Source organism: Panthera onca, chromosome C1, assembly GCF_046562875.1.
Source record: "Panthera onca isolate mPanOnc1 chromosome C1, mPanOnc1 haplotype 2, whole genome shotgun sequence".
Taxonomy (NCBI): Eukaryota; Metazoa; Chordata; class Mammalia; order Carnivora; family Felidae; genus Panthera; species Panthera onca.
Genome location: NC_138346.1, coordinates 196,130,557 through 196,154,797, shown reverse-complemented (window position 1 = coordinate 196,154,797; position 24,241 = coordinate 196,130,557). Strand labels below are relative to the sequence as shown.

At 48.2% G+C, this 24,241-nt stretch overlaps 1 protein-coding gene across 3 annotated transcripts in view; it reads right to left on the bottom strand.

Moving 5' to 3' along the window:
- Nucleotides 1–11,524: 11,524 nt before the first annotated feature.
- Nucleotides 11,525–24,241, bottom strand: part of CSMD2 (CUB and Sushi multiple domains 2) — a 599,309-nt gene continuing 586,592 nt past the window's right edge. For 2 of the 3 annotated variants that reach the window (XM_078452082.2, XM_078452084.2), the window contains 7 exons: nt 22,000–22,065; nt 21,144–21,305; nt 19,544–19,656; nt 18,065–18,152; nt 16,565–16,703; nt 16,148–16,363; nt 11,525–13,855 (listed from right to left, as the gene is read on the bottom strand). In XM_078452082.2, the coding sequence (XP_078308208.2) occupies nt 16,204–16,363; nt 16,565–16,703; nt 18,065–18,152; nt 19,544–19,656; nt 21,144–21,305; nt 22,000–22,065 (728 nt within the window). In that variant the 3' untranslated portion in view covers nt 11,525–13,855; nt 16,148–16,203. The remainder of the gene's footprint in view (nt 13,856–16,147; nt 16,364–16,564; nt 16,704–18,064; nt 18,153–19,543; nt 19,657–21,143; nt 21,306–21,999; nt 22,066–24,241) is intronic. The other variant, XM_078452083.2, reaches the window with a different exon arrangement.

Sequence of the window (24,241 nt, the reverse complement as noted above, 5' to 3'; positions counted from 1 at the left end):
CACCATCGGGTCCTTTGAAAGTCTGCTCCTGTGGTGCCCCTGCAGTTCACCTGTATTGTCCCGTAGCCCTCCCTGCCTGTGTCAGCCCCCCACCCCCTGGATGTGCCCCTGCAAGCACCGAAGACCTCCTCCCCTGGCTGGCAGTCTTCCTTGTCATCCCCTTGGGGGGCTCAGACAACCACAGGAGGGCCACGCAGGCTTTGACCACTCCAGCTTAGCAGCTCAGCCACCTTTGTCCTGGAACCCACCATCTGTGATGGCCACTAATCTCTCTCCTGAGCTCAGATTTGCATAACTAGTTCGTGGCATCTCCTCTGCGACTCAGCAGGTCCACACCGATTTCCCCCAAGCTTGCTCCTAGCCCTCCAACCTTTCTTTTTCATCCCAGTAAAGAGTAGCATCATCCATCCAGTTGCTCAAGAGTCACCTCTGACTCTTCTTCCTCCCTTGCCTCTATATCCAATCACCGAATCACGTGGACTAAATCTCCAAAGGACACCTTGACTCTACCCCTTGCTCTCCATTCCCATGGCTACTGCCTTCATCCTGGCTACCATCACCCACCTGGTCAGCTGCAGCCGCCTCCTAACTCGCATTCCTACTTCTGCTTTTTGGTCTTCTTCAACCCACGCTCCAAAAGTTGCATGTTATTTTCTTACAACATAAATCAGGTCAGGTCACTGGGCTTTCCACCCCGGGTGCATGATTTTGCACTTGCTCTCTGTCACACACTGTTCCCCTCCTTTAATACACTTCAGCCACAGTGGCCTCCCTTCTGTTCCTCCAACAGGTGAGCTCTTCCCAATGTTCGCACATGCAGTTCCCACTTCATGGATTCCTCTTCCCTGCATTCATCACCTGGCTAATGCCCACTCATCTTTCAGGTCTCAATTTATTTGAGACTTTTCTTGCTTCTTGAGGTGGCCCTGCATTGCTATAAACCCTAGGACTGCTTTTTTTGTATCCCAAAGATTTTGGACCGTTGTATTTTCATTTTTCTCTATGTATTTTTTTAATTTTTATTTATTTTTGAGAGAGAGAGAGAGAGAGCGAGGGAGAGAGAGAAGGAACAGGGGCAGAGAGAGAGAGAGACAGAGAATCTGAAGCAGGCTCCAGGCTCTGAGCTGTCAGCACAGAGCCCAGTGCAGGGCTCGGACCCATGAACCATGAGATCATGACCTGAGCCGAAGTTGGGTCCTTAACTGACTGAGCCACCCAAGAGCCCCCTCCATGTAATTTTTGATTTCTTCTTTGAGTTCTTGGTTGACCCATTCATTATTTTGTAGCATGTTAGATAGTCTCCATGTTTTTGTGTTCTTTCCAGATGTTTCCTTGTGGTCAATTTCTAGTTTCATAGCATTGTGGTTGGAAACAATGCATGGTATGACTTCAATTACTTTAAATTTGTTGAGACTTGTTTTGTGACCTAATATGTGATCTATTTGCATGTTATTTAACCTCCATGCATTTGTGTTCTTTCCAGATGTTTCCTTGTGGTCGATTTCTAGTTTCATAACATTGTCTTTGGAAAATATGTATGGTATGACTTCAATCTTTTTGAATTTGTTGAGGCTTGTATGTGATCTATTCTGGAGAATGTTCCATGTACACTTGAAAAGAATGTTTATTCTGCTGTTTTAGGATGGAATGTTCTGATTATATCTGTTAGATCCACCTGGCCCAACGTATCATTCAAAGCCACTGTTTCCTTGTTGATTTTCTGTTTGCATGATCTATCCATTGATGTAACTGAGGTACTAACAAGTCCCCTGCTATTATTATATTACTCTTGACTATTGCCTTTATGTTTGTTATTAACTGCTTTATATATGCGGGTGCTTTCATATTGGGTGCATAAATATTTAGAATTGTTATATCTTCTTGTTGGATTGTCTCCTTCGTGATTATATAGTGTCCTTCTTTGTCTCTTGTTGCAGTTTTTGTTTTAAAGTGTATTTTGTCAGATATAAGTATTGCTATCCTGGCTGTCTTTTCACTTCCATTTGTGTGATAAATAGTTTACCATCCCTTCACTTTCCATATGCATGTGTCTTTAGGTCTGTAATGAGTCTCTTGTAGGCAGCCTATCGATGGCTCTTGCTTTTTATCCAATCTGTCACCCTATGTCTTTTAATTGGAGTGTTTAGTTCATTTACATTCCAAGTAATTATTTATGGGTATGTGCTTATCGCCATTTTGTTTCTTGTTTTCTGGTTGTTTTTATAGTTCTTTTCTGTTTCTTCTCTTGCTCTCTTCTCTCACGGTTTGCTGGCTTTCTTTAGTGATATAGTTGGATTTCTTTCTCTTTATTTTTTTGCATATCTATTACTGGTTTTTGATTTGTGGCCACCATTAGGTTTGTATATAACACCTTATGCATACGGTAGTCTACAGTATATTGATGGTCGCTTCAGTTTGAGCCCATTCTTTACTCCTCTCCCCCCTGTTTAGGTATGTGGTGTCATGCTTTACATCCTTTTATTTTGTGCATCCCCCTTGACTGATTTTTATAGACATACTCAATTTTACTGCTTCCTACTTTTCTTACTCCCACTTACGGTCTTTCCTGCAGGAGGGTACCTGCAACCACTTAGACCGAGGCAGGCTGGGTTGTGGGGGGCGAGGGGGATCTGCAGAAACACACTGGGGTGGGACACATGGGGTTAGCAAGGTTTGCACGTGTCTGTTGGGTGAGGGGACCTGGAGCGGAGGCCCGGCTGGAGGGGGCGGGCCTGCAAGGAAATGTGGAGGGCAGGGTGTGCTGTTAGCAAGACAGGCAGGGAGTCTGGTGACCTGCCGGTTCCCACAGGTGGCTGTGGTGTATGTTGAGGTGCCAGATGCCCACCAGCTCCTTTGTTCCTGGAGGAGTCTCCCCGTGATCACTGTCCCTCTGTGACGCGCCCTGAGATGAGTAAACAAATCTCCCTCTTGTAGGTGTCAGGAGTGTTTCCAACTGCTGCTTCTATGCTGTATGTCTGTGGGCTGTTTGTTGTACTATCTCTTTAAGGGAAGGGACTCAGTTTCCCAGAGCCAAGCCCACTCACTGACTTTTAAAGTTCCAGGTGTTGAGTCCCGCTGATGATAAGAACTCGTGAAGTTTGGCCCCCCTGGTTTTCAAAGCCAAATGTTAGGGGGATTCGTCTTCCTTGTGTGGTCTCTCCAGGGTCCTCTCCCCTCCATGCTCACAGGTCCCTCCGTCCCCTGGACAGTCTCCGGGGTCCATTTAGCTCCTGACTGCGTCTCCACCCTTCCTACCCTCTTCGATGAGGCCTCTTCTCTGCCTTGACTTGTGGAGAGTCTGTTCTGCCAGACTCTGGGTCATTTTCTGGGTTACTTACACTGATGTGAGTGTTTTCTAGTTGTATCCATGGGATGAGGTGAGCCCAGGATCCTCCTACTCAGCCACCTTCCCTGGAAGCCCTCTCTCAGGGCTCAATTTGAAAGCCACGGACTCCTACCCGACTCTCTTTGCATTATCCCAGTCTGTTTTTGCATGTTTATTTTTTAGTGTCTGTGGTGGACACTGCTGGGCGCTTCCCCCCTTCTCTTTTTTTTTAATGTTTATTTATTTTTAAGAGATGGAGAGACAGAGTGTGAGTGGGGAAGGGGCAGAGAGAGAGAGGGAGACGTAGAATCCGAAGCAGGCTCCAGGCTCTGAGCTGTCAGCACAGAGCCCGATGTAGGGCTCGAACTCACAGACTACGAGATCATGACCTGAGCTGAAGTCAGATGCTTAACTGACTGAGCCACCCAGGCGCCCCACATCCCCTCTTCTTAAGAGTACTGTAGTTTTTGTTTAGGTAGCTTTTCCTTCCAGGAAGCCCATGTGTCTCAGGGCTTCCCCTCCTTGGGTTCCAGACAGGGCCTGCTTTGGGGATAATCCCATTCTCCTTGGCCTGTTTTCCAACTAGGAACACAAGTAGCTATGCAGTGATGACATTCTCATGATGACAGGGATTGGATGATCAGGAATGGGTGACCCGATTTGCGTCAACGAAATAACTGCTGGGGGGTGGGAATAGAAGATGAGTTTCTGAACATTACTGCCTTGAGAAAGCCTGCCTGGAGCCACGGCCACACAGCCGAGGGAATCCCAGAGAAATGGAGCTGGAGATACTGGCTAAGTCACAGCCCACTCAGTTACTGGACTTTGTCACGTGAGCCAACGCATTTTTTTTTTTTTAACGTTTATTTATTTTTGAGACAGAGAGAGACAGAGCATGAACGGGGGAGGGTCAGAGAGAGAGAGAGAGACAGAATCGGAAGCAGGCTCCAGGCTCTGAGCCATCAGCCCAGAGCCCGACGCAGGGCTCGAACCCACGGACCGTGAGATCGTGACCTGAGCTGAAGTTAGAGGCTTAACCGACTGAGCCACCCAGGCGCCCCGAGCCAACGCATTTTGTTGTGAAGTTAGAGTTGGGTTTCTTCTTTCTGCAGTGGGGAGGAAATACACCTAAGGACCTTCGGTCCCTAACCACTCCCCACCCCTTACCCCGTCTCCTCTATTATCACCTCCTTCCTGTCTTCATATCCCTTCCTGATAGGGAAAAATCTGTTAAAAGATGGCCGACAGGACTGATAGGGAAATTCCAGTCCCCGACCTAAGAACCCCCTCCCGGGTTCTTCTTCCCGCCCCGCTTGCCCAAATACCAAATTACTCCTAACGCGGAATGCGGAAGTAACAGACTGTAAATTGTTCCCTCTGCTTATGCTCAGGGCTCAGACCTCTGGAGAGTGATCTCCCCTGAGCCCGCTGGTGTGAAATCAACCTCCTGCCTTTCAACATCTCTGGGTGCTGCTTGGTTCTTCCACTGGGCCATCAGACCAGGTTCTGTAACATTTGGTTCTCTGACCGGGAAACCCAACCATGGTGGCCCGTTGCCATCAGTTTGGGAAAATGGCGAGGCGGTGATGGAGCGAGGAATTGCAATGCAGAAGGCGCGCCCTGCCTGATTTTCCGCAGTCTCCTGCTCGGTGGCTTCAGGCTGGCCCCGCTCCGCCGTTCCTGCTGGACTGGAGGAGACTTGGCAGGTGACGACCTGGACCTGACGTCAGATACCGGTAAGGCCTGGGACCCAATTCTGTCCTGTCCAGCCCACCCACAGGGGTGGAAGCAGGACCTGATCACTCCCTGGAGACCTCAAGTGGTCTCACCTGTCAGAATTCTGTGGGAGGGAATGTCATAACCTCTGGTGTGTGTGTGAGCGTGAGTGTGCGACTTGGGTCTGGCTTGCCTGCCGAGTTCAGTTCTGTGGCTCCATGCGCGGGCACCCTAACGGTCCCCAAAAGTCCATGGAGTCTGAGTGGGCCCATCTGCGATTCCGTGGTGAATGGCACGCAGCCCATGGTGGCATCGGAATAGTTTCCAGTCGTGTCACAAAGCTGAGACCGCTATGGCTGTCACCTAAGTTCCTTTGGGATATGGCCAGATAGGCATCTGACTGGTCTCCTCATTAAAGGGGGCACCCCTACTCCTCTGTCTTTGCGATTCCTTCTCACGGGAACACTATGGGGTGTGACAGAGCAAAAAAGGGGTTTTCGGGAGACTACGGAATTAAGACGACCCCCAGCAAGTTAAGGACCCCATGTAACTTGGAATGGCCCACTTTTGGTGTAGGATGGCTCTCGAAGGGAACCTTAGATGTCCTAACGGTTCACCGTGTCTGGCGTGTTTTCATCTGGGACCCGGGTCACCCTGATCAGTTCTCGTATATTGACTCCTGGTTAGGGATTGCCCAAACCCTTCCCCCTTGGGTAAGATTTACCTGCAACAAACAGGGACAGGCTAGGGTCTTAGATGCCTCGACAAAGCAGCCCAAGGAAGGTCAACAGAAGTCCCGACCTCCACAAATTCTTGCCAGTGATCTAGAGGAAGAACCAATCTTGCCCCCAAACCCCCCGGTTCCCAATACTCCACCACCTTCAGTCTCCCCACCACCTCTGGACTCAGCAGGTCCTCTCTCCCCCGGACCAGCTGCCAGATTGCGCCCTTGGCCAGGTGCAGGAACTCTCCAGACGCCGGTCCACATCTGCCAGTACCAAGAGGCTCTCCTCTGGGGGATCTGAGCAGGGGCTAAGAAGCCCATGAGTATGCCCAGAAGCTAGGGGAATCCCCTGGGGATTATTATGGGAGGCTCTCAAGGCTTACGACGTTTACACCCATTTGATCCTGAGGCACAAGAGAGCTGCCAAAAGGGGGGAGGCCCAGAACCTCCTTAGCAAGGAATCAGTGCGCCTTACTGCAAGGAGAAAGGATGTTGAAAGAATAAATATCCCAACTGGGGAAAGTCCCAGAAACCCAGCTGATACGCAGAAGAACGCTGCAGGAAAGACCTCATAGGCCTAATAGGAGTAGATTCAGATTGAGGGGGACTGGGCTCACTTCTTGGCCCCCATGGGCCCATGGTCAAAATGAAAGTAGGGGGCCAAACTATGACTTTTATGTGAATTCGGGGGCCACATGGTACAGCATGAATTCCTCTATCTACCTGAGTGCCCTATCCCTCTCCTCGGCTGGGATATATTCTCAAAGCTGGGGGCCCAAATAACCTTTGAGCCAATGGGACGCACCAGCCTCCGACTGGATCCAAATGAAGGCTATTCTGCGCCTAGGCCCAACCAAGTGGCCCGTCCAAATTCAGAACTGCCTTCCCCACTGTATGGGCCGAGGACAGCGCCCCCAGACTTGCCCACAACTGGGCCCTCGTCATTGTAGTTAATCCCAGGGGCTCAACCGCAGAGACAGTGGCAATACCCCTGCCACAAGAGACAAGGGTGGGCATCCAAGAACACCTGACCAGACTCAAAGAAGCAGGCATGCTGGTTGAATGCCAGTCACTCTGGAACACCCCACTCTTGCCAGGCAAGAAGCCGAGAGGAGTGTACTGACCAATCCAAGACCTACGAGTTATCAACAAAGTGACTGTCTGCTTGCACTTGGTGTTCCTGAACCTGTACACCCTCCTCAGCCAGATCCCAGGCTCTATCAGATGATTTACTTGCCTAGACTTAAAGGATGCCTTCTTCTGCCTCCACTTGGCCTCCAGAGCCAACCCTTGTTTGCCTTCGAATGGACCGAACCAGACACAGGGCGTCAGATGCAACTGATTTGGACGCGCCTCCCACAGGGGTTTAAAAACTCGCCTGCCTTCTTTGGGAAGGCACTGACCGGAGACCTCGCCAGCTTTCCAAGGGAGGACACACATTGCACCCTTCTCCAGTATGTGGATGACCTCCTCCTTGCCAGCAATACCCGAGAGATATGTACAGAGGGCATAAGGGCCCTCCTCCAACTCCTGTTGGACTCAGGGTATCGGGTGTCATGAAAAAAGGCACAGATCTGCCAACAGCAAGTCCAATACTTAGGCTTGCTCCTCACCCATGGACAAAGAGCTCTAGGGCCAGACAGAAAAAGATCATTACCTCCCTACCCCAGCCCCAGACTAAGAGGGGGTTACAAGAATTCCTGGGGTCTGCAGCATTCTGCCGGATCTGGATTTTTGGATTCTCGGCAATAACAAGACCCCTCTTATAATCTCTTGGTAGGGCCGGATCGAGAGCCCCTGTCTGGACAGAGGAGGCCTAAGCCGCCTTCCTAGAGACAAAGGCCGCCTTGGGGTAGGTACCAGCCCTTGGCCTGCCAGACATAGAAAAGCCTTCTAATCTCTTTGTGCATGAGGTGGAAAAGGTCTCCCTTGGGGTTCTCACACACACCATTGGCCCTTGGCAACGACCAATAGCATACCTGTTGAAGAGGCTGGACCCAGTGGTGGCAGGATGGCCACCGTGCCTTAAGGCGCTAGCGGCTACAGTTCTGCTCATTAAGGAGGCAGATAAACTCACCCTGGAACAACTAGACGTCAAGGTCCCTCATGCTATTGTGTCTCTCATGAACACTCACAGACACCGCTTCCTTCCCAACTCTTGGCTAACACAATACCAGAGCCTCCTCTGCGAGAAACCACGGGTCACTCTTGAAACAGTGTGGATGCTGAACCCTGAAACTTTCCTACCTTCTGAGGAAGGGACGCCAGATCATGACTGTTCCGAGATGACCGATGAAGTATTCGCAAGCCACCCACATCTGCGTGACCAGGCCCTACAGAACCCAGGCCTCACCTTGTTCAGTGATGGTAGCAGTTTCTTCACAGAGGGCATTTGAAAGGCAGGGTACACAATGACAACCACAGATGAAGTCCTAGAGGCCAATGCCCTACCTGTGGGATGGTCAGCACAGCGGGCTGAATTCTATGCCTTAATCCGAGCCTTCACCATTAGGATATGCCTATTCCTTTGGTTTTAGCTGTTTTGATTTACTTTATTTTAGGTATGCCTCTTATTATAGCACAGAGTTGAGTTTTACTTTGTGAACGCATCTGAAACCTTTTAACAAGTGAAACCTAATTACATGCCGTGATACAATGGCTGTGTTTATTTTCAGATCTGTCATAATATTTTATGTTGTATTTGCTTTGTGTATTTGTCCTGCTTACTGGTTCTTTCAGAATGTGATATTTTGGGTCCTTTTAAAATGTGCATTAATATTTCGTAAAATTTATATTTTTATTCTAATGATTTCCTTTATACTAATACACCTATGTACTGCCCTTCATCCTCCTTTTCATTACTTAGGTTCTTACTATTTTATAAGCTTTATAATAGTGGTTCTCAATGCAGGGGAGGGAAGGTGTGTGTGTGTTTGTGTATCAGTTTTGCTTCCCAGAAGACATCTGGCAATATCCGAAAACATTTTTTGGTTGTCACTGCTGGAGGAGGGTGCTACTGGCATCTAGTGGGCAGAAGCCAGGGATGCTTCTAAACGTTCTATAATTCACAGCACAGCCAAGCACTACAGAGACAAGTATCCACCCCAAACGTCAATGGTGCCAAGTTTGAGAAACCTTTCTTTAGGTGATCTTTTGACTCCAACCTCTTCTCTCTGTGGCCATCAGTGGGTTCATTTTACTCCCCCCCCTTTCCTCTCCCTTCCCTTCCCATTAAAAAACGATTTCCACTTTGACAGACACATGGCATTTACATACTATTCTTCTGTCTCTGTTGCCACCTTCATTTTAGATTTCAATATAATCACTTCTCAATACCAGCCTTTTTGCTGAAGTTCCTAGTTGGCACTTGGTTGGATGAAGCCTGTCCTCTCATTAGGAGACTTTTCAGGAAAGGCTCGTGAGTAAAATATTCCTGAGTTCTGGAATATTTAATACTGTTTCATAGTCTTAACAGTTACTGCCTGGATAATACTTGGCTCACATTTTCCCTTCAGCTGGTTGAAAACACTGCTCCTCTCTTGTTTTGCTTACTGTGTGCTGCTATTAGGAAGTCTGATGACCCGATTTTCTTTTCTTGCCACAGACTTATTTTTTAACCTGGAGGCCCAGAGAATGTTTTTTTTCCCCCCTTTAAAATATGGTCTTACTGTGGTATGTCCCAGATCTGGCCATTCTAGGATAATTTTCCCAGGAGCATGGTGGGCCTTTCAACATATAAGTTAATTATATGTATATGGTAATTTCTTTTAATTCTAGAAAGTTTTCTGAGAGCATAAATTTTTTTTAACGTTTATTTATTTTTTGGGGGGGGGGAGGGGCAGAGAGCGAGGAGACACAGAATCCAAAGAAGGCTTCAGGCTCTGAGCTGTCAGCACAGAGCCTGACTCGGGGCTTGAACTCATGAACCGCGAGATCAGAGCTGAAGCACGTGACCCTGAGAGCATAATTTTAAATATTAATTCTGGTCTATTTATTTATGTTTCCTTCTTCAGGGATTTCTACTGCACGTAAATCAGTTTATCTTTGTCTTCTGTATCTCACTTTCTTACCTTTTACTCCTTTATTTGATTTTTGTTTTCTTACACATTTTAATTTTCTTCCCATATGCCCTTGATTATACTTTTTTTCCTGAATCTGTTGTCCCTTGGATACTTTGCAGTTTGGTCTTAATTTCTAAGATGTGTTTGTCCTTTTTTTTTTTGGTGAAAACTCTAATTTCATATCTTCCTCTTGTATGCCTGTTTGCATTTCCCTGATGTGTGTTGTACTTAACATTTGCAATTGCTTGTTTAATTGTATTCAGCTAGTGTTGGAATGCTTTTTTAAACAAGTTTTTTATTTATGTCGTCTCTACACCGTGGCAGCCACCATTCTACTTTCTGTTTCTATGGCCTCGTGCAGGATTCGTCTTGTTCATTTCACTGCGTCATTTCACTCAGCGCAGCGTTCTCAAGGTTCATCTATGTTGTAGCATGTGTCACCATCTCCTTCCTTTTTCAGGCTACTGCACTGTGTATACACCACATCTTGTGTCTCCGTTCATCTGTCAGCCGACATTTGGGCTGCTACCACCCCTAAGCTGCGGCAGAGAATGCTGTGAGCCTGGGTGTACGTACGTCTCTTTGTGACCCTGCTTTCAGTTCTTTTGGATACATGCTCAGAAGAGGAAGTGCTGGATCATGTAGTGGTCCATTTCTCGAGGAACCTCCATACTGTTTTCCACAGCGGCTGTACTACCTTACGTTCCCCCCAACACTCCACAGTGGCTCCAGTTTCTCCACGTCTTAACCAATGCTTGGTATATTCTGGCTTTTTTTTTTTTTAATGTTTATATATTTTTGAGAGAGAGACAGAGAGGGAGAGAGAGGGAGAGAGGACACCAGTGGGGGAGGGGCAGAGAGAGAGAGAGAGGGAGACACAGAATCCGAAGCAGGCTCCAGGCTCTGAACTGTCAGCACAGAGCCCGATGCGGGGCTCGAACCCACAAACTGTGAGATCATGACCCGAGCTGAAGTCAGATGCTTAACCTATTGAGCTACCAAGGTCCCCTTTTTCTGTGTTTCTCACAGTCCTAATGGATGTGAGGTGGCATCTCACTGTGGTTTTGACTGCATTTCCCTAATGATGAGCGATGTTTTGCAACTTTTCATGCGCTTGTTGGCTATTTGTATATATTCTTTGGAAAAATGTCTGTTCAAGCCCTTTGCCCATTTTAACATCAGGTCTGTTTTTGTTGTTGTTGAATTGTGGGAATTCTTTATTTTTTGGGCGATATCAATCCCTTATCAGATGAGTTGCAAATATTTCTTCTGTAAGTTATCTTTTCACTCTGTTGATTGCGTGCTTTGAAACAGTTTTTAGATTTGATGAAGTCCAATTATCTATTTTTTCTCTTGTTGCCTGTGCTTTTGGTGCCATATCCAAGAAAGCATCGCCAAATTGGATGTCATGAAGCATTCCCCCATGCTTTCTTATAGGGCTTTTATATTTTAGGTCTTATATTTAGGTATGTGATCCATTTTGTGTTAATTTTTGTATAAATATGGTAGGTTTCCACATTTCCACTCTTGGCTTCTGGCCCCAAATGTGTCTTTCCTTCCCTTCCCCAAGAAACGTTTGCCCCCTAGCCATGAAAAAGGCCATTAGAATGTAAGAAACCAATGCAAAAATTTATATTTTATTTGAATTCAAAAAATTTAAAATTGCTTTCAAATTCAGGAAAGTACCATAATGCAGGACCCCAGGGGAAGCCTCATATACAGAGACAGATAAATTAAATGTATATACTGCAGACAAGCCAAGAAGGTGTGTAGATTACATATTTACAGTCCTTGATGTTTTCTGAAAACCATATTTATACATTTTATTACATTTACAAAAAAGGCTTCCACTACCGTTTACCTACAATAATGAAAAAAAAATGTACACCTTTTTTTCTTTTTTTGGCACTGTACAAACTTTGTATAATAAAAATATATCTCTGTACAAAAGATTTTTTTGTTTGTTTTTGTTTTACTTTTTTTTTTTTTTTTTCCTCCTCATGGGATGGTGGTGGGTGTATGGTGTGGATGGTGAGTGAAGGCCTAGACTGCCCCGGTTCCTTCCGACCCTCTGGAGGTGGTGCAGGAATGCCGGAGGTGGGAAACGGTAATGCACAGCAGAGTGCTGGGCGCCCCCCCTGGCATGTGCTCCTTGGGCATCTGCGGGGACACAGGGGAGGGGGCGGAGGCAGGGCTGGTGGAGGAGTCCACTGGTTGGTCTGGGAGGAGTGAAAGAAGGGAGGAAGGGAGCAGCCAAAGAACTTCCTGCATTTGTTTCCGGGAAAGAGAGATATGAATGCGTGAGTGTGTGTGGCTGAGTTGGCCCTCTCCCGCCAAGCCCAGGGATGCTGTGACCCAGAGCGGGTGTGGGTGGCACGGGGCTCCCGCCATTGCCAGCCTCAGTCCCATCTGCTGGGAACTGACGCCTCTCGCTGTACTCGGCCCCTCTTACCGTGAGGCAGATCGTCTCATCTGTTTAAGAACAGGTGTCCCTGCCACTCCGCTCCCTTCCATTTCGATTTATTTCAGTATGTGATATGAACATCTCAGGCCAGCATGTCACACGTGCACAGGTGCTTAAGCCCACAGGGACCTTCCCGAGGACAGAGAAAATGGCTCTAAATGCCACAGTTTGATTCCTAAACTTGCTAGTGTCCCAACAATACTTGTATGGAATTCAGTAAGGACCCAAGCACAGTGGAACTCAGAATTAATCAAATCTTCTCGCAAGGAGCTGGAGAGGTTGTGACTTTCATTCACTCCGTTCTTTCCGTTCAGGAGCTCCCAGGTCTTGTGTCTGCTGTAGCCAGGGGCTGCTGGGGGCCAAGGGAGCAGCACCAGCTCTAGGAGGTCCCTTTCCCTGAGGCTGCCCAGACGGAGGGAGAAGAGCCCAGACAGGACACACAGGTCCTCTGCCTGGCCCACCAGCCCCGGCCACAGTCCTACTATACAGATTCACCTGCTCCTCCCTGTATTTGGTGCCCCTTTAGACCTGGGTTTCTGGCAGCTGGTGTAGTGGGCTTTGGGGTCAGACCCACCTGGGTTAGCATCCTGACTCCACACTTACGGTGTGGCTTACGTCTCTTCAACCTTTCTGGGCTTCTGTTTTCTCATTTATAAAACAGGAATAACGATTCCTACATTTTGGGTTGTTGTAAGGTCTAGAAATGATACACCTAAAGTGTCAGGCACAGAGAAGAAACTCAACACAAGGCAGCCATGAGTTTTTGGACACTGGGATAGGCCTGCTCTGCTGTATCAGCACCTTCCCAATGCTGCCGACTCGGCATCTCCGTCTGGGCTACAGCCTCGCTTCTCTTCTTTGTCAGTTGACAGCCAGACCTGACCTTAGACTCGAGGCCAGATTCCTGCTCTACGTCCCCCGACCCACCCTTCCTTCCCCAGTGCTGCCTAGGACCCAGAATGACTTTTTAACTCACTGGGTTTAGAACTCAATAAAATTCTGTTGGAAAAAATAAACTGATTTCCAAAGTACTTCTTAAGATGTTTTTCTGCCCTTGGGGTAATCCTTGCTGTCACTTTTGCAGGAGAACAGCCAGTTGCAGACGGCTGGTTTCTACACACTGACCACCTAACACACTCGCCGCCTCCTCACACAGGGCCGGCGGGGCATGCAGCCTCCTCTTCACCTCTTCTCTGTGTTTGTGGGGAGCAGGGCGGGGGGGGCATCTTTCACACACATTTCTCTTTTTTAAACTTCGGCGGTCTCTTCGCAGGACTCAAATGAAGGAGAGGCATGTGTGTCTGTGTGTGCTCGGGCCCCCCCCGCCGCCAGCCACAAGATGCTTTGCTGTTTTAAATCCATAAGCTTCCTGTGTCCGTCTGCAGCCCCTCTTCCTGTACTGCCCCGAAGTCGGGGCCCAGCGGGAGTCTTCTCTGGGGTGGCGGGTGCAGGTGGTGGCGGGGTGAGGACCCAAGTCCCAGCAGTAGCAGACACGGGCAGAGAGACAGACGAAGATGGGCACCGGGCACTGTGCTCAGGGGGCTGACGGCCTGTCCCCTGGACAACTGAGGACAAACGGATTGCGCGGGGATTGTAAATGAGAGGGGCAGGCAGGGTGAGGTGGGGAGCGGAAGCAGGCGAGAGAAAAGAGGCAAAGCAAAGAGGAATAAAGGGGAAAGAAGGAAATTAGTTACCTTGACCTTTGATCTTCCCGAACCCGAGGGTGGGTATAGGTGGGGAACACCCTCAGCAGGACATACATTTTCCCAATACTGTCTTCTTCCCCTGGAGGTTCGACTTACCCATTAGGCACAGGAGACCCAATGCCTAGGGGCCACCACAGTGGGCCCACTTAGGGGCCCAGGAAAATGGTTTTCAAGATCCAATTCTTTCAAAATCGGAATAATAATGGACCTGTAATAATCAGTCCGGACTGAGTTCTATTCAGCTTTGTAACAACACCGTTGTAAGGTACCATGCTTAATATACATTTTTTAATGGAAGAAAAGGGTCCATGAAAGCCCATAGCACAGCCCTGCCCCCTGCCCCCTGACTCACTGACCCCACAGGCCTCCAAGAATTGCCTATTTGGGTTCTTATTTTAATTTCAGCTGTTCTTTTAGGCATTATTTGAATTTATCACCTAATTACTCGTTCTAAAGACGGGTGTGTGTGTTCACATGGTTTTTCACACATTGCCTCCATGAACCAAGAGCAGCTTTCTCTGTGTTTTCGCTGTGCTCCTGCTCTGGGCAGGACAAGGTGGGCCCCTCGCCAGAAGAGGCCGCCGTGGAGAGCTGTGGGCTGGGCGGAATATTCAGAGGCCCTGAATGCTCATGATGAGTGTTGCTGAGGGCTGCTGAACTGCACATGACCCAGAGGTGACACACTGTGCACACAGGCACGGGGACCCAGTGGAGCCTGAGGTAGGGAGCAGGCGTTGGGGGGGGGGAAGGTGGGATATGCAGGTCAGAGGGCATTCTGGTTTCTTTCTTATATTGTTCAGTAATTCAGCAACTCGAAATTCAGAGTCATTACTGATCACTGGTGAGGCCTGATTTATGTCATCGGAAGGATTTTACCTTTTCTTTTTTGCTTCTATTTGTAGGAGTTCTGAGTAGGAAAAAGTACACAGGGATCATAGACATGAAACCTCAGAACTAATTCTGGAATTCTGGAATAATTTCTCTTCCTTTAAATGTTTGTTTCAGATGGATGTAAAAGGATGCAGAAAAGCCCAATAATTTAATTATTTGCATTCAATAGTTGCCTTTATGTATTCTGAAAATAATTTTCATCTCATGCATAAATTATCTCAATACCTACAATTTTAAGCTTAGACTTAAGCAAGAGAAATACTCTAGAGGAGAAAGTGGACTCAAAGAAGGAAGGGGAGAATTGGAGGCGGGCAGGGATCGTGTCAGCCCATCTATCATGCTCTAGGTGATGGTTAATTTGATATGTCACCCTGCCAAGGCTCTGGTCAAACACTAGTTGTTTGGTCAAACACCAGTCTAAATGTTGCTGTGAAGGAATTTTTTGGGTGTGTTAACATTTAAATCAGTAGACTGAGTAAAGCAGATTACCCACCCCACGGAGGTGGGCCTCATCCAATCAGTTGAATGCCCGAGAAGAAAAGATTGAAGTCCCTGAAGAGAAAGGAATTCTGTCTCCATATGGCCATTGGATCAAGATTAAATCAACTCCTGATGGAATTTCCAGCCTGCAGGCCTGCCCTGTGGATTTCAGACTTGCCACGCCCACAATCATGTGAACCAGTTCCTTAAACTAAATCTCTCTCTCTCTCTCTCTCTCTCTCTGTATATATACAGTATACATGCGTCTCTACATGGATATCTCTGTATATCTAGATATACGTATACATACATCTTTCTATGTGGATATAGATATTTAGATGTTTATACAGAGATAAGCATATATGTGTATATACATATACACACATAGATAGGTATGTATATCTTAGGTATGTATTATGTGTGTATACGTATCTCTCTCTCGGGAGACCCCTCACTAATACATTCCGCTTAGATATTTTGCCAAGCCCAAAGGGCTAAGAGCACAGTCTCTGGAGTCCGCCTGCCTGGGGTTGGATGGATTGGATTGTGACCCTGCTACTTATTAGGCGTGTGATCTTGGCCAAATGAATTCCTTTTCTACCTCGTTTTCCCATCTAACGGGGGATAATGACAGGGCACAGGGAAGCGCCCCGCTCAGGGTCTGGCGCCCCGCGGCACTCAGGGCATAGGCTCCTCCCACTGGACGTGGCTGTGGGAGCACGTGTCTCGTGTCTCGGCGCAAGCCCGCTACGCGCTTCTGCCTCCCAAGCCCCCTCTCACCGGCTGCCGGAGGCGGGGCTCTCGGTGGCGGCGGCGGTGGCAGCCAGGTCTGGTGGCTATACGGCTGTGCACACTGTACTGACTGTGAACTCCGCCTCGGTGGCCATGATGTCTGTGGGCTGGATGTTGCGGTCGTACATTGGGTTCTCAAATGTGGCCCGAACGTTTGTGTTCTCGTGGCCGGCGTAGCCATTGAACGGAACTTTGGGTCTTCTCCTGGGAATGAGAGAGAGAGTGACCAAAACGTAAAAAGGGGGAGAGGCTCAGGGGTGTGAATGGGGAGAGGGAGGGAATAGGAAGTTCTGTCTTCCTTTCCCAAGATGACAGCTCTCCGGGGCCGGGAAGGCTGGGGGCGGGCTGGGGTGGGTGATGGGCCTGCATGCCCCCCTCTCCCCATGCCGCCTTCTTCCCCTGTACCTGTGCTTGTAGAGATACAGCACGAAGCCTGCAATGATGAGGGCGACGAAAGGCACCAGGATTGCGGCTGCCACCGAGCTGCTGTTGGAAGCAAAGTGGCGGCCGATGGACTCGGGGTCGGACTCCAGCAGCCTGAGGTCTGCAAAGTCCCAGAGCATAAACCTCAGCTCACAGACACACAATCTGAGGGGACGGCCCCAGAGGGAGGTGTGGCCGTGGCTAGGGATGTCACCTTCAGCTGCCTCCCCCCATACTCAGACATTCCCCGGGGAGAAGACTCCCCACACCAGTCTGTCAGGTCATATGCAAAGGACAGCCATCAGTCCTGGGGGAGCCCACCTGCCAGAGAACCTAAAGCCGTGTGGCAGGATAAAATCTTACCAGGGTGTTGCCCTTCAGAAGTTTCGAAACTTCTTTTGTCTACCAGAGCCTTTTATCAGATAGAAGCTTACAAGGAAGCCACAACACAAAACAGCAGCGAGCTGCTCTGGTGGGGGTGGGGGTGGGGGACAGGAGATGCTGAGCAGCCTGGGGACCGTCTCCCCTCCTCTGCTCTGGCCCTCCCAGCACAAGGCTGGGAGGACTCGGGAGACCATGGGGAGGCAACACTGCCTGCTTAGTGGCTCCAAGAGGGCACAGGTCTGCCTCAGGAGACAGGGAGTCAGCGGTGAAGGCCAGCTCTGGTGTGTGGCACTGAGGGGCCAGGGGACCAAGGGACTGCGTGTGTCGGGAGGAGACAGAGGTCTTACTCCACACTGCTCACAAGGGGGAGCTAAGAATACCTCTGGGGCAGGAATAGTGTGGAGTGGGAACCAGGCAAACAGATTTCTGCTTAAGACAAGGAGAAGCTTCCTGAAGGTCAGAGCTGCGAGAAAGGCAGGCAGAGCCCCTGGGAATGGTGGGTGGAGATGTGTGGAGCTGACCCTTGAGCACCCATGACTGCCTCCTGCCTCCCCTTCCACCACTTCTGAGAAGCCAGGTGCCCTCCTCTGACTAGAGTCTGAGGCTCTGACCGGGAGGCTCTGGGTCAAGGCCAGCGAGGAAGTGAGGACACTGGATGCCAATGATGTGTAGCAGTCAGGGTAAAGAAGCTAGGGGAGAACCATCTTCCGGGACTGCTCGGGGTTGGAAAGGGCACTGTGAGTAAAGGCACTCCTGATAACCCCACGTCTGCTTGTTCGGGGGTGTCTGTGTGATGCCCGAGGGCTGGCTGGGCGGTGTTGCTGGCAGCTGTATCTGAGACCCAACGTCCCTTAAGCTGGGGGTCTCAACTTGAGGCTGGGCCTTGACACTGTTTGGCAAAGATTGAGCGTATTATGTCTATGCGCTTGTTTCTGGGGACATATTCCATAGCCTTTATCAGAATCTCAAAGGTGGCCATGGCCCCCAAATGGTTAAGGACCCCTGGATCTGGCTGTTGAACGTCAATCCCTTGCCCCAGCACTCAAGTGTCTCCCCCGCCCCACGAGCACACCCTTCCAGGGGACCAATGCTAGTTACCAAGTCTTTGAAAGCCGAACTGTCCAAAGCCTTGGCCCTTGACAGAGCCTTGGTAGATGAAGGTACCTCCGGGGGACTCTGAGGAGACCTGTGAGGGTGAGGGCAGAGGCAGTGAGATGGGGGCATTGGACGCAAAGCCCGTGTGCTGCTCAGCTGAGGGCATGCTTTGAGGATGTTTGGCTACTGCACGCCTCCCAGCTCCTGCTCCATCCCCAAGGTGGGTCCTCCGTCCACTGTGCTCTAGGCGGACTGCGCCATCTGTGCCCCAAACCACGCACGGGTGGCCACAGAAGTAGGCCTGATGGTTGGCTGTTGTCCTAAGCTGCTCCAGCGGCTTGGCCCTCCAGAGCTCCATTCGCTTCTAGCCCATGGCCTGTACTCCTAGCCCCATCCATTCCCTACCTTTGACCCTTGTTCTCTATGGCGACCCTCCCAGCATGGTAGGGTCTGTTGTTCTTGCACGGCTTTGGGACTACTGCTATTGAAGCATCCGGGTCTTTGCTACCCAATGGGGTATCCAAGGGGGGTCCACAGGATAATCTCAAGAATACCAAGGAACTAACCAGATGTGCCAGCCCTTGGGGGAAGCCACTTGCTTCTCCTTACATGTTTAAGTAAGCTCTATGCCCAGCGTGGGGCTTGAACTCTTGACCCTGAGATCAAGAGTCTCATGCTGTACTGACTGAGCCAGCCAGGTGCCCCTCTCCTTATGTATTTGAAAAGCAAAGTCACGAATCCACAGTCGTCCACCTGCTGTCTTGTCCCTGAGGATGCACCCTGACTCCTCAGCTCTCTGCTACTCTGGCCTCTGTGACCTCTCCCTCCTTCCCGGCCTTTCATTTCTAGCATCAAAGATCCAAGACAGGGAAGCCAAGGGTGTGATATGTGACATGATGCTCAACTCCTCTCCTGTGAAACTGGAAGAGGAGCATCACTGTGGACCTGCCTTCTGCCTTCAGAATGCCCTAGAATGCGTTAAGTCTTCCCCCACAAGAGAAGGCAAGGAAGCCGTGTCTCCTCCCCTATGTCTTGGTCTTCTAGCTGTGCTAAATCATCTGTAATCCGCATCCTCAAATGTGAGTGGATATTTGAGGTAGTCACCCGGGACCCACCACCTTTTCCCATGTCCCGGCACCATGCCATTACCTCCAGCTTGCTTGAATTCACTCTTACACCGCTGACCTCTAGTTCCTTGCTTTCTGCTCTAACATCAGAACCTACTCCCTATCACTCAGATGTGCTGGCCCTCTGGACACTCAGCCTCCTGGTCCCTTTATCTTTTCCTTTACCCACTTCACGAGCAGGCGAGGGCTCCCTTGCTCCCTGTCCTCGTCCCAAAGAACCCCCCCCCCCCCCCCAGGTTTCCATGTTGATCCTATGAGTTTCCACTCTCTTCTCCCCCATTCCCTGCCAGTGATCTGGGAATCAGGGGTGGGGATAGGGCACAGGGAGGTCAAGGGCAGATTTTGTTGAACTTACATGCCCATCTAAAGCCCAGTGGTCATCTTTGAACTTATTCACAAAGATCTCCGCAGGTCCTGTGATCTGGTAAACCTGGAGCAGGAGATGGAAATCTTCTTTCTTGTAAATTCCTGGGAAAAGAAAGTTCAGAGAGTAGACTAAAGATCTGGAAAAATCCCCAAACCCATATTTGTGGGGATGTGGGTGTGGCTGTCCTGGTGAAATTTCACATGTAGATGTTGATATAAACATTCCATGCATAACCATAAGTAGGTAAGTATAGTGTTGCCCATGAGTTTGTGTGGGCTGAATGAGAGGATGTGCAAGAATGTGCAAATGTGTGTTACCACTAAATCACTGGCCTGTGATTGTGACCCTTTTAAAACATGCACATGGCGGAATAAAGTGAACAGGACTTTGGATACGTTAATGTGTCAGTTAACACACGAGTATGTTTTACAATTCGGTGGGTGTGGGAATGCAGGAGGCACGTACACGGGGTTATGTGCACATCTTTATGACTGTGTCTTAAAGCAGATGAGTGAAACTGACTGCTCAGCTGTGCTGGTGTGTGCATGCATGAATGGGCGGATATGAGTGCATGTGGGTTGTGTATTAACATGTGCCTTCATTTGCTCACGCATGCCTTTATCTTTACATTTGTTTTCTGAGAGATTTAGTTTTCTGATTATAGGAAGATTGAAAATTGGGGAAATTTTGGAAAATGCAGAGATGCAGGAAGAAAATCACAATCATTCCTGATATCACTAAGAAATTGCCACTGTTCATGTTTTGGTGTAATTACTTCCAGCTTTCTTTCTTATGAATATAATTTTTCCTTTAAAAACTGGAGTCACATTTAACGTGCACTACGATAGGTCCATTTTCCCCAAAACTGGCAAGCTGTTTTATCTATCAGATCTCTTATAATTAATACATCTATTTCATTAACTTTGGACAATTTTCTCCTTCCAGTTTTGATATGATACAAATGGCCCTGTTATGTGAACATCCTTTATTCATAAATGTTTGACTCCCTCCATAGCTACTTTTTATGAAAAAAATTCCTAGAAATATAATTAATGGGTTCACTAATTTTCAAAGATCTTGACACAAGTTTCCAAACTGTTTTCTAGAATTGCCCTGTTTCATACTTTGGCCCTCACCGCATCAGTGTCTTCACTTGACCTTGACCAGCACTAAAGTTTATCGCTTAAAAAAAAAATCGTAGTGGGATAAGTAGAAAATGGCATTTTGTATTTACTTTCAGTTTTTTGATTACTGCTGAAACGTGTACTTTCTTTTGTTTATTGTCTGTCTGTATTTTGGCTTCTGGGAGTTCTCTGTCCCTATTTTTGGTTCAGTTTTAGAGATATTGGTCTCTTTCCTCTTTAGTTAGGAGTGCTTTTATGTTCAAGTTATTGTTTGTTATCTAACCACTTCATTTTAGTCCCAGTGGTTTTATCATGCAAGCAAAAATGAACAGACACATTATTTGCCCGCTCCCCACCAGATAAGGACAGGAGGACGCAATGAGAGTAGACACATCCTTGCAGAGGGTGTGGGCCCACCCACCCCTGCCACACCCAGGCTTTCAAGGGGGTGGCCTGCTCCTTACCAGCCAAGTGCACTTCTACCCCACTGTGGTCAATCATGGTGGCGTTGACCTTGCTGTTGACAACCTGGAAGCCAGTCACTCTGAGCATGGCTGGCTGCTTCTTCCCCTGGTACTCATAGGCCCCTTTCCAAAGGGAATTCTTGGCAAAAACATCACCAGGAACTAGAGGAATTGGGGAGCAGATATGAGAGGGACTTACATATGTGTTGATAGGATTGCGGCCACCTGATGGCTGATCCCAGTTCACTCACTGAGATTGTTTTCCCCCGACACCTAACACAGGGGAGGACGGTGGAGTGCTCGAGTCCTCTTGTGACCCAGAATGGAATTAGAGCTGAATATGATGCCAAATCTAGTTTCCTTCTTGTATAACACACTAATGTGGTACATAAAAGAATAAAGTTTGAAAAAGGATATGATAGTCTATAATAGTCTTGCACTGGTCGGGCCACACCTGTAGTTATGTGCCCAGTTATGGACATTATACTTTGAAAGATACAATACCTGTATTAAAAATGTAACCATTTCCAGGAAGCTCCCTAGGCAGGACTTGGGTCTTTGTGTCTGTATGACCACATACTGGGTTGGGGGGTGGGGGCTGGGCTTGTGGTAATCAATGGCTCCAGAGCTCGAAGCTCTGGATGTGTTTCTGGAAAGCTTGGGCTCTCTCTTCTGGATGAGGTTTTTGTTTCATTTCCTTCCTTCACTTCCTCCTGAAGTCTGCTTGGGGTGGGGAAACCTGTTTGGCTCTGTAGACAGTTTTCACATCCTTTCACTGAGTACTTAGAAAGTCATGTGTAACTAGGTGAAGGAAGCAACACCAGTTTCTTGAGCCAGAGATCTGAACCATACCTACCGGAGGCCTGGGTGAGTGGTGGTTCCCGGGCAGTGTTGATGGGTCTCCCACTAGGCCGCACCTCTGCTGGGGAAAGAGAAAGGAGGGAAATAGGTTCAGCCTCTGGTCTACACTCTACTGGAGAAATAATGGCCACCTCTCTGACATTAGGTCAATGGTTTCTTTGAGATCTTGTTTTGGACTTGTCCTCTTTAGACTGGGAGTGGATACTTTGATGGTCTGGTGATGCTATGGGCCCCTCTCAGAATAATCAAACGTAAAGAGTTAAAGGAAAATCTATTCCATCGATTATAGTCATTGAAATACTAAATAAAGAACTAGGATGCAGGTAGATATGTGATTCTTTACTACTGCATTAAGTAACAGGATCTGGCAGCAGGTCCAGTCACTACCCTAATGTTTCATTAGGAACATTAGTCAGGAACATACGCAATATTTCACGATATCAGCGAGAATGATAATATAATATGAAAATCTCTGCAATTTTTACTGGTTACAAAGTTATAGGTGTTGTAAACACTGTTTTGGGTTTTTGTCTCCATTCCAAATGAAAGGAAATGCTAAATTTCAGTAAAGGGTAAAGGAAAATAAAGTTATTTTCCCACCCTGGTACAGAAATCTGCCGAATGCCCCTACGGATGACACTAGTTTGAACAGCCCTGTCCTGGACTGTTTCTACTTTCCTCCCAGATGCCTGGCACCAAGGAGGACCTTCCACCAATCAAAAGCGAACTCCTTGAGCATTGGTGGGGGTTTCAGTGGAGTGCTTCCCTCCTTTGGAGTGATGATATGAAGACTAAGAAGCCCCCAACAGCTGCTCCGTCTGGCATTATGAACTGCAATTCCCAGCCCTACTTTCCCAGCATCCACACCACTTCCCCCCCAACCTATGAGATGCTCAAGGAGAAGCACGAGGTGGCTGTACTTGGGGTGACCCAGGGCTTGGATCCCATGGCAACCACCAAGATCGACATTCACAGCAAAACCTCTGTGCATGATCACATCATCTGGTCCCTGTTCAACATAGTCTTTGTGAACTTGTGCTGCCTGGGCTACTCTGTGAAGTCCAGGGACTGGAAGAAGGTAGGTGATGTGACAGAGGCCCAGGCCTATGACTCTGCCACTGAGTGCCTGCACATCCGGCACCTGGTCTTGGGCCTCCTTCTGATTGTTATATTCACCATTATTTTTGTCACTGGCTCACTGATGATTCTCCAAGCAATTTCAGAGATCATAAAAGGTTATGGAGCTTCCTAGTAGCTGCCCATGGCCTGAGGCTGTCAACCCTTTCACAGCAGTTTATATACACATCAGTCTACAACTGAATTCAATGAAGCACTTGTGTGTGTGGGAAATAAAAGACTGAGAAGCCCTCACAGGCAAAAGCATGTGCAAAGGCACAAGTTTTGGGCCTGAGCCATACAGTCTAGGTTCAGGTCCCAGTAGTGCTACTTAATGCTGTGTGACCTTGACTAGTTACTTTACCACTCAGAGTCTCTGTCTCCTCATTGGAAACATGGGCAAATACTGAAACATACCTTATAGGTCTGTGATAAATAAATGAGGTGACAGTCAGCCAATGTTAATGTCTTTCCTTATTTGACACAGAAACAACAGAAATATCTGTCCTGTCACCAAGGAAGGGCTGACTCTCCCTACTGTCTCTTTTAGGAGGCCAGGGTTTTAGCATAATCCTTCCGACTCTGGAGGTTAGCTTATGTTTGTGTTTGCAAAAGGCTGTGGAGAAACTTTCCACAAAGACTCAGTAAAAGCACATTTATGAACAAAATGCCTTTAATTGTCTTAGGTTTTATAAGATGAGGGAGTGAGAGGGAGAAAGCATTTTATGGGCCAGGATCTATGCTAGGCCATGTATTTCATGTTATTTCACTTACCCCTGCTCTCAAAACTGTGAGGTAGAGGGGTACCTACGTGGCTCAGTTGGCTAAGTGTCCAGCTCTTGATTTTGGTTCAGATCATGATCTCACAGTTTGTGAGATCGAGCTCCATGTCAGGCTCTGTGCTGCCAGTGCAGAGCCTGCTTGGGATTCTCTCTCTTCCTCTCTATCTGCCCCTCCCCTGCTCATGGTTTCTCTCAAAATAAGTAAATAACATGAAACATTTTAATGAAAAAAACCTGTGAGGTAGAGATTATTGTCTCCATTTTATAGAAGAGAAACCCACTAAGGGGCAGAGAGGTGAAGAGGCTTGCCCAAGGTCACACAGGAAGGGACAGGTAAAA